General features: G+C 43.1%; 1 protein-coding gene across 1 annotated transcript in view; it reads right to left on the reverse strand.

Annotated features, from left to right (window-relative positions):
* The window catches only part of LOC132829510 (hepatic and glial cell adhesion molecule-like), a 28,878-nt gene extending 21,019 nt beyond the window's left edge, over positions 1 to 7,859 (reverse strand). Inside the window, exons 1-3 of the mRNA XM_060846730.1 lie at positions 7,720 to 7,859; positions 4,922 to 5,391; positions 1,716 to 1,997 (exon numbers count right to left, since the gene is read on the reverse strand). Coding sequence (XP_060702713.1) covers positions 1,716 to 1,997; positions 4,922 to 5,391; positions 7,720 to 7,859 — 892 coding nt within the window. The remainder of the gene's footprint in view (positions 1 to 1,715; positions 1,998 to 4,921; positions 5,392 to 7,719) is intronic.
* Between the last annotated feature and the right edge of the window lie 3,154 nt (positions 7,860 to 11,013).

Below are 11,013 nucleotides of genomic sequence, written 5' to 3' on the forward strand. Positions count from 1 at the left end.
AAGAGGTGCTGTAAACATCCAGTCAGATTCAAAATGAGTGAGAGTGAAGAGAGTGAGCGGACAGCGCAAAGATTCCATCTGGTCCAAACCCTTAGCCGGGTATGCGTCCCTCACCATGCAATATTCTTACTGCAGCATTTTATTGAGGGTTGCGATTGACCCTAAAGTGCAGCATTGAAGTGCAGAAGTGCATTGTAAGTGGATAAAGAATGTACTCTGAGGGTTCTTAGAAGTTACACATCTCAGATGCCAGTGTTGTTGAATGTGATGCATGTGAGGCTGGAAAATAGTGCCAGGAGATGTTGGTGCTTGGTGTTCAAATCTGGAGCATGTGATGAGCTGAAACTGTCAGACTTCCACATCCACCTTGGTGCCTACTTTGCTTGCAGCCAAGAACAGGATGAAAAGCTGCATATTAAAGAGGAGGGACATACAATGAATAAGATTGTTAATAAGTGATGATCCCCTTTAATACGATATTCATGCCACTAGGCAAGAATAGGAATATAGGAATATTAGGAGCAAGCACAGGCAATTCACCCCTCTGAATCCACTCTGCTATTTAACATGATCATGGCTGATCTTATTCTGGTCTCAACTCCACTCTCCAGCCTGCTCCCAAAGCTCTTTATTCTGCTTTTCTTCAGGAACATATCTATTTCTTTCTTGAATCTGTTGATTGATTCTGCCTCCACTGCACTCTGGGGCAGTGTGTTCCACAGATTCAGAACCCTCCGGGAGAAGTAGTTTCTCCCCATCTCAGTTTTGAACCGACCTCCTCTCACTCTATATCTATGACCTCTTGTTTGAGACTGTCCCACAAGAGAAAACATCTGTTCAACATCCACCTTATCAATCCCCTTTAGCATTTTATATACCTCAGTCAGATCCCCCCCTTATTCTTCTGAATTCCTGTGAGTACAAGTCCAAGCTATTCAACCGTTCCTCGCACACAGCCCTTTCATCCCTGGAATCAGTCTGGTGAATCTCCTCTGAACTGCCTGCAGTGCCACCACATCCTTCCTCAAGTAAGAGGACCAGGACTGGACACAATACTCCAGGTGTAGTCTCACCAATGGCCCATATAACCGTAACAACACTTCTTTATTTTTATCATCCATCCTTTTGTAATAAATGCTAGGATTCCATTTGCCTTTTTTATTCTATGCTGCACCTACATACTCACTTTCTGCGATTCATGCACAAAGATGCCCAGATCCCTCTGCACTGACAGACTTTGAATCTGCTTCCCTGTTAAATAATCATTTGCCCTATTATTTTCCCAGCCAAAATAGACAACCTCACACCTATCCACATTAAACTCCATCTGCCAGATTCTGGTCCATGCTCATATCCATCTTTAGACTCTTATCTCCTCATGACAGCCTGCTTTCCCACCTATTTCAGTATAATCTGCAAATGATGCTATGTTACACCCTGTCCCTGCTTACAGATCATTTATATAGAATCTTGCCTTGACACTCAGAACTTACTTCAAAGATGCACAGGTTGTTTCTGACTTTGAGAAAGGCCTCACTGGATTTCTGGTGCGATTCTACCTCATTGCACATCACAGCCCATGTCACTCAGGCTATGATACTGCCTTAGTTTTTGTACTTTAAATGTCATTGTCCTCCCTTCACTTGTAATAATAATCCTACTTTACCACATTATTTCCTACCATTCCCCCTTGGTTGTCCCTTATATGTACTTACTGTATACAGTCAGCTTCACTGGTATGCTTCGAGAGTTGCTGATAGGGTTCTCCACCATACAGCTGTAAAGGTCATCATCAGTTATGTGGACCCGTGTGATGGTCAGGGTTTTCTGATCACTTGACAAAGAGAATCTTTCATCATCGTCTAGGGGCTTCCCTCCTTTTAGCCATGTATATATCGGTTTGGTTCCATTTTCATGTGAGCAGTTCAGTGTGACGTATTCACTCAGTTCCAGGACAGTAGAGGATGATAGCACCACCACAGGTTTTGTCACGGGGACTGGATAACACAAATAATAAACTCACAAGAGGTGCCAGGGTTATAAAACACACAACAAAGATGTGCTTGTTGAAGACCTTCTAAGCTCGTAAACCTTAGTCAGATATATATTGATGCAAAGGGAAAGATGGAGGAATTAGGGCAAGTGAGCAAAACTTGATCAAAGTCTTGCGAAAGAGAAACAGTTTGGAGAATTTTAAAGAATGAATTTCAGAAATTCAGATTTAGACATCTAAAGGGACAATAACCAATGGCAAGATGAACATAGCTTAAGCTTTTGAAGGACTTGGAGTTGGAGGGGGTTACAGAGACTGGGAGGAAGCAACCACGGTGGATTTTCAATGAGGATTTTAAAAAATATATTTAAGGCACTGGTGGATTAGGAGTTAATGCAAATCAGATTGCACAGGGGTGACAGTTGAACAGCAATACAGGCAACAGAGTTGAATGAGCTATAATTAATAAAGGGCGGAATATGGGAAACCAGCCAGAGAAACAGATTCTTTGGACCAACTACTTCAGCAACAACCTGTGTCATTTGGGAAAAAGATACAGAGTTACCATGCTCTGGCACAGAAGGAGTGGTGGGACGGTGGGATAATTACCGGCAGTGATTTTATTGTGGTCAACCAGAAAGTTGCAAACATGTTGTGAGAAACCGCAAATTTTCCAACGACCTCAGCCATGATTCTTAGGGAATTAGCAAGTGGGTTTGTGGAAAAGGTATCTTGTAAAACATTTTGACAGATCGGTTTTCCTTGCTTCTTTTGGTGCTATTGTTTGGTGCTGATGAAGTTAGGGTAATCACTGCACATTGCTGATGCTGTCTGGCAGCCTTTCATTTCAGGCATAGTGGAACTTAGAAATCCAATCCATTTCATCTGCTAGTGTCTGTACATCTTCAAAGAACAAAGAACAAAAAAAAATTTAGAGCCCAGGAACAGGCCCTTCAGTGTCCAAGCCTGAGCTGATCAAAATGTAATGTCTAAAACTGTCGGTCAATTCCTAAGCATCTGTATTCTTCTACTCCCCACCTACTCATGCATTTATCCAGATGCATCTTAAATGAATCTACCGTGCCTGCCTCTACCACCTCTGCTGGCAATGTGTTTCAAACACCCACCACCCACTGTGTGAAGTACTTGCCGCGTGTATCCCCCTTAAACTTTCCACCTCTCACCTTGAAAGCGTGACCTCTCGTTATTGAATCCTTCACCCTGGGAAAAAGCTTGTCTCTATCCACCCTGTCTTTAAGAAGGAATCATAGCCTGGTAGTCAAGAGAAGAAGCCAGAACCAATTCACGTTCACTTATGAATTCAACAATAATAATAACAATGAGAGTTCCCAAATCATCATAAGTGTAGCAGCACCTGAGACCAAAAAGAATTATAGTGAGCACTCTGAGCTGAGTTAGCTAGTCTCAGCTAGGGTGATGTTAGTCAGCATTAAAATTATCCTGTCCCTGGGTAGAAACGGGGAAATCAGACCATATTTTGGCATCTATGTCAATACAAATCAATTCTTCTTTCTTCCTTTCTATTTACAGAAGTTATATTTTGTAATATTTGGAGTGAAATGACCTGGATGAAGGGATTGAGTGCACTGTAGTCAAATTTTCTGATGACAGGGCGGGAGGGAGTTGTGACGAAGATACAAAGAGTCTGAAGAAGGATATGAGAAGTTTATGTCGTGGGTCAATATGGCAAATGGAGCATAATATGGAAAATATGAGGTTGTCCACTTTGGTAGGAAGAATAGAAAAGCAGATTATAATTTTAGCAGTGGGAGACCAGTGTTCTGCAGGACAGAGGCATCTACATGTACTTGTACATGGAATCACAATGAACCAGCAAGCAGGTACAGCTTGTCATTAAAAAACTAAATGGAATGTGTCCTTTATAATAAAGGGAAACAGACCCTTTGACCCAACAAGTCTATGCTGACCCTCTGAAGTGTAACCCACCCAGACCTATTCCCCTACAACTTTACATTTACTCCTGACTAATGCACACATCTTTGAGCACTATGGACAATTTAGCATAGCCAATTCAACTAACCTGCATACCTTTAGATTATGGGTAGAAACTGGAGCACCCGGAGGAAACCCATGCAGTCACAGGGAAAACACGCAAACCCTACAGACAATTGCCCGAGGCTGGAATGGAACCCGGGTCCCTGGTGCTGTGAGGCAGCAGTATGAACCACTGAGCCACCATGTAGCCCTTAAATACAAAAGTATGGAAGTCTTATTATAACTGTAGAGGGCATTGATGAGACCACAACTTGAGTACTAAGTGTAGTTTCCTTACTTTATCTGATGTAAGTAAGTGATATAATTTGGACAGATATAATTTGGAGACCCAGGACTTTTAGGTATATTCTTTTCACCTTCCTTTGAACTGGGCACTATCTACTCTTCAGCTTGTGTGTGTTTGAAGTTGCATTTTTATTATTTTTCTCATGGTTACAATGCAATTGTTCTTTCTTTCATTCAAAGAAACTTGTAATTGACTCCTGGGTTCCAGCAACTACGTCTTAACTGGCGAGATGTACAGTCTCATGCTAAAATGAACACCAGTTTTTTCTACTGGGCCCTGAGCATTAAAATTCTAAGAGGAGTTTTTTTTGTGTATTGGAGGGAGTTCAAAGAAGATTCATCAAGGGATGAAGGAGTTCTCTTATGTGGAAAGGTTGAGCAGCTTGAGCCAATAATCTGAAGTTTAGAAATATAAATAGCAATCTTGTGGAAATACATAAGATTATGTAGGAAGTGAAAGATGTTTCCCCTTATGGAGAAACTTGGAACTAGGAGCATAGATTCAAAACACCTAAGCAGGAACCAAGAGGGTCAATAGCATTTGGAATTGTCTCTCCCACAGGATTGGTAAATAACTCAGTATAAGTCAAGCAGCCTGTTACTTACTATCAACAGTTAAATTGAGCGTCTTCACTGCAGTGGAGGCATCATCTGTGATTGCGATCTCGACTTCATACATTCCTTCGTCGGTTGGCTGCAAGTTGTGGATCAACAAGGATCCGTTGCGGAAGATCACAATCCGATCCTTGTACTCTGGCCGTAGCTTGCCCAGGATGCGTGTCCCAAAGGATTGGACCAAAGGAATGGGCTTGTCCCTCTTCAGCTGCCACTGGATGACTGGAGTCTCTGAGCTGCTAGCTGTGTATTGTATGGAAAGTAAGACTGATCCTCCCACGATCCCGTGCGTAGTGAGCTCTTCTGCTGTTATATTCACTCCCTCTACTGACGCTGGAACAGCAAGAATATGTAAAACATGAGAAAGGAGTATATTCAGTAAAAAAAAAATCAGGAGTTGGATTGGATAATTGTTACCTTGCCCATTAATTGTTGCTGTCCAGTTTTGAGACAGATACAAACTTGAAGAGGAAGAAAGAATATGCATTTATATCACATCTTTCACAACCTCAAACCCCTTAAGTTCCCAGGAGATACCTTTTGAGGTGTGGTTGCTAATCCAATATCAGAAACATGATAATTTTGTGTGCACTGCAAGCTCCTTCAAACATCAGTGTGGTTAATCACCACAGCATGTGCTTCAGTGTGATTTGTTAAGAAATGATTATAAGGAGGACACGCCTGCTCTTCAAACAGGAGCACAGATCTTTGTCACTACCCTGCACCCTCCTCTCCAACCTATCACCATCACCCCCCACCTTCATCTACCTGTCGCATTCCCAGCTAACCTCCTCCCAGCCCCACCCCCTTCCATTTATCTCTAAGTCCCATTGGGCCTCCCTCACATTCCTGATGAAGAGCTTATGCTCAAAACATCGACTCTCCTGCTCCTCGGATGCAGCCTGACCAGCTGAACTTTTCGACTCTGATCTCCAGCATCTGCAGTCCTCACCTTCTCCTGTTACCCTTCAGTGGCCTGGTAGGGTCAGTGTTTACTATCTTGGCACTTTCAGCAATGAAGGAACAAGATGTTGAAGAACATTGGGAAGGAAGCAGTATAAAAATCATTGAATCCCTCCAATGCAGAGGCAGGCCATTCAGCCCAAGAACACTAGCTGTCATATGAGCATCCCACTCAGACTCATCCCATCCCATGGCTAACCCACCTAGCCTTGTATACTATGGACAATTTAGCATGGGCCAATCCACCTAACCTGCACAACTTTGGACTGTGGGAGGAAACCCATACATACACACACAGGGAGAATGTGCAAACTCCACGCAGTCACCCAACGGTGAAATTGAACTTTGGTGCTGTGAGGCAGTAGTACTAACCACTGAGCTACTGAGCCATTTGCAAGCTTGTTTTTGTTTGAAGGAGAAGACAGATCTCAAGGGAAATGGCAGCCACCAACATTCCCTCTACATTTCTTCCACTGTTCTGTATGTGACCCCTTTACAGCATTCCTGTGCAACTGCATGTGTGCATAAACCACCAGGCAGTCAACTCCATGCTAAAGGAACCACAGTTTGCCTCCTGTGCTGCACATTGCCAATTAGGTTGCGGCCATGCACCCACACAGTTTAGAGACAATGATGGACAGAATCTGAAGAGAAAGAATTAGTGACATACCAGCAAATACAGAGACTAAGAAGGGAATCTGGCTGGTCAGCAGTCTCATGAAAATAGGATCAAGGGAGCTGGAGCTGATTTTGTAGAGGGGTGTTTTATTTTAAAAGTATCAATCTATAAAACCCAGGATCCCATTTATTCTATGCAACTATTGTCAGAGCATAGGAATGCAATCAGTCTATGAATGGGGTTGAGCATGTTTCCTCATGTCCGATATAGTAGGCATGTAACTATCCGTGAGAGACTGTAGGCATCAATCTCTAATAGCGTGAGGCAATAGGTTATAAAGCTTGTGGGATGCCTCTTCACATCAAGCAAAGGGCAAGCAAAGAGAAAGGTCTCAAGTTTACTTCAGCTAGAACAGGGATTCAACCTGTGCTGCTGGGGGCATTCTGAAACATGTAATAATATCTAAGCTTACCAGCTCATTAAGCTTCATAAATATACAAATAGACCTGTCATAGAATTGTCCATTTCACTGACCCACTTGTGTCTCCTTGCAACCTTCCAGACAGTTTACAGTCCAGCCAATTTGTTATAATCACCAAGCTTGAAAAGGATTCTTTTGTGCCTGTATCTAAAGCTGTGGACAGGGAAGCTTATTAGAGCTCAGGTTGGTGGGCCAAGGCAACTGGGTTTGGGAATGGGGTCCTCAGTGTTTATATCCAGGATGGAGTTGCTGTACTTGGGCTGGGGGCAGGGCTGGGCATCTGGACCAGGAACATTACCAAGGCCCACGATTACAGTCCCTGGCCCAGTCTGGGTTTATCCTATTCACATAAATAGAAAACAAAAGAGACAACAGAGGGTCAGATCCATGGGTACACAGTCTCGAAATTCTGTGAAAAAGTGAAGCATCCTTCGAAAAAATGGGGTGCTATGGTTGAGACATTATTTAATGCATTAGTCAAGATGATGATTTCCACAAAGATATGACTTCCGTAGCTATCATAATTATATGGCTAGTCAAGTTCAGTTCCTTGAAAATTGCCATCCTCAAATAATCCAAGATTGCAGTGGAGTAGGACTCTTCAGCTGGAGCTCATCCACTCTGTCCGTTACTTTTCTTATCTCTCTCTTTCTTTTCTCTTCGTCCTTTCTTTCTCCTCTTATGTCATCTTGGTCTCCCAGCCTTGGAACTACTGGCCTCCAGTACCACAGCCTTGGTGCTTCACAGTCTCCGACCTTGTGGCCTTTGACCTCGGAACTGCGGGCCTCTGACATTGCAGCCTCCAACCTCATGACCTTGGAACTCATGACCTGTGACCTCATGACCTCCGACCTCCTGGCCTCCATGTAGACCAAAGCGGCATCCTCTAAGCTTGATTTGGAGATGCCGGTGCTGGACTGAGGTGTACAAAGTTAAAAATCACACAGCTAGTGTGCTTCCAATTAAACCTGTTGTCCTCTAAGCTTGGCATAGCAGCCTGGCATGAAGGCCTCTGTGCCCAGTGTGGAATCCTCTCAGCCCAGTGAGGCAATCTCCCTTCCTGACATGCCCTCAGCACGGACTTGCAGTCTCAAGGTAATTCCAGAGCGATCTTCTGGCCTGTGAACCCTGAGGTGAAGTTTGACGCAGTATCAAGTCAAGCCCCAGTGTAGACAGGAGGCTAGGTGGATTGGGTTGGAAAACTATTGTACTGAACTTCTTTTTCCTCCATTTTATAAATTATTCTTAAAATCTGCAATGCTGGATTGTTTACTTCTCTATTTTTCTGAGCACTGTAACTGAAGAAGTTGTACCTAAGAACCTTGTATCTAAGATGGCACCATAAGCAGCGTCTTATACATTTTTCACTGTACTCATTTGAGTACACGTGACAATAAAGCTAATTCAATTCAGAATATTGATATTGGGGCATTCAGTGAAGGTCATGCCATTGAATGTCAAGGGGTGATGGTTAAATTGTCTCTTATTGCAAATGGTCACTACCTGACATTTGTGTGGCACGGGTATTATTTGCCACTTGTCAGCCCAAGCCTGGATATTATACAGGTCTATGTTGCATTTGGACTGCTTCAGTATCTGAGGAGTTGCAAATGTTGCTGAACATTATGCAATAATTGGCAAACATCTCCACTTCTGACCTTATGATGGAGGGAACATCATTGATAAAACAACTGAAGATGCTTGGTCCTAGACACTATCCTGAGGAGCTCCTGCAGAGATGTCCTGCAGCTGCAATGACTGACTTCCAAAAATCACACTATATGTATTTCTTCAATAGGGCAGCATGGTGGCTCAGTGGTTAGCACTGCTGCCTCACAATACCAAAGACCCAGGTTCGATTCCTACCTCGGGTGACTATCTGTGTGGAGTTTGCACATTCCTCCTGTGTCTGTGTGGATTTCCTCATGCAGGTCAGATGAATTGGCCATGTTAAATTGCCCATTGTGTTAGGTGAATCAGTCAGGGGTAAATGTAAGGAAATGGATCTGGATGGGTTAAACTTTGGAGGGTTGTTGTGGACTTGTTTGCCACACTGTAGGGAATCTAATCTAAACCAGCAGAGATTTTGCCCACACTTAGTGCTCAGCACTTACTTGGCCAGTTTTCAACATTATCGGGTACATGTCAGTGTTGTAACTGTATTGGAACAGCTTGGCAACAGCATTAACAAGAAAAGAATATTGAATAAACTCTGCCATATTAACCCACTGTTGCCTGGATCTAACATTAAACTTAATCATGCAGGGCCTAGAAGGTGACCATGATATTAAATGGCAAACCAGAAGTTAGAAAACATCATATCCATCTGAAATATTAATGAGTGTCACTAAATGATTCCTCTGGTCCTCTGTGAAAGTTAGGGAGACCCTTATCAGAGACTGCAGCCCATGGCAAGAACCTACACATCAAGTCCGTTACCACGGGGAGGCTATTATGTTGCAGATTTGACTGACCAGGAAACCTTTACGCTCTTACTGTCTGCTATGAGCATGTTTAAAGGTGTTCCAGGTTAATGCTCAGCTTGATTGACCAAATTATAAATGTAGCATCCTTTAGCATAAATCCCAGGGCAGGCCATAAACGCTGAGCTTCTGGCTCATGGATAGGTACGGCACCACAAGGCAGCCCTCAATAAACGGTTCGCAGAATTATTGATGTGGAACAAAATGCTGCCCTTTCATGGTGTAAAACATCAGAAGGTCAGTCTGTAAGCGATTAATGTGGCCTTTTTCAAACATCCAACTTACTGAAAATGAAACAATGCAATAAACTCAACACTAGTGCATTCTTTCAATTCTTGTGTTTCCCATTGTGGGAATTGATATAAAGTACACTTTGTTATTGAGACACTTGCTTCCGACAGAGTCAAGCTGGAAACACAACACACTATTAGCGGCACGTTGCTGTTTGTAGCTGGGATCATCAGCCACGCAGATTTATCAGTTTGTACATCGATTTACAATGGAGCTTGTTTGTGCATCTGGTCTGAGGACAAATGATCATATATGTTCATTAATTAATTCCTAAATAATTGAATATTGACATTAGCAGCAAGCAACTGAAAAGCTAACATGTTGGATGGATGTGACTGAGCACCCTGACATCAGAACCCTATTGGCACGGTGAACCGAAAACTTGCGGACAGCCAGAAAGACTGTGATATATTCCCACAGCTGACCTCCTTACTGGCCGTCTCTGGGCTTGTTGGCTTTGAGAAGGTGCCAGTACATCTAAAGCCTTGTCAGCTGTACTGGTTAAGGTGGCTGCTGCTTAAACAACTCAAAAACACAAAGCTGCTTCAAAGCTGAGGTACCGTTGGAGAGCTTAGTTTCATTCAAGTTAAAAATATTAAGTGGTCAAGTGTGGAAGGAACCATGGAACTGAAAGGCGGGTCCTGGAAGGGGGAGGTTTCGGCTTCATTTTGGCCTTTCCTACATGCAATTCCTTCAATGGTGTTATGGGCCAGGCCAGACTCCCTCAACATATTTTAAGAAGGAGGCCCAGACCCTAATTTTCTAGTTGTTTTGAGCAGGTGTTAAGTGGATATTCCAGGAGTGATGCAGCTGGTCAAAACCCCTCAGTTTTAAACAAAATAGACTTTATTTATAAAGTAACTTTGGAGAAAAGAAAAGACAAAATAACAGCAGTTTTAAAAGGGAGAGAAATAGACAAAGGAAGTACATGGTCAGTCTGTGCAGGGGAGAGAGAGAAAGAAACTGACACAGCAGTGAACCTCCACAATTATTGCCTTTGCTGTTTGAATTCATGTATCACTGGACATCGGAGTGCATCTGGGAAAATTAACAAAACAGTGCAGAGGGTAGTACGTGTATGGAATGAGCTGCCAGAGGAAGTGGTGGAGGCTGGTACAATTACAACATTTTAAAGGCATTTGGATGGGTATATGAATAGGAAAGATTTGGAAGGATAATGGTCGGGTGCTGGCAGGTGGGCCTAGATTGGGTTAGGATATCCGGTCGGCTTGGACGGGTTGGACCA

This window comes from Hemiscyllium ocellatum, chromosome 29 (assembly GCF_020745735.1).
Source record: "Hemiscyllium ocellatum isolate sHemOce1 chromosome 29, sHemOce1.pat.X.cur, whole genome shotgun sequence".
NCBI classification, from domain to species: Eukaryota; Metazoa; Chordata; class Chondrichthyes; order Orectolobiformes; family Hemiscylliidae; genus Hemiscyllium; species Hemiscyllium ocellatum.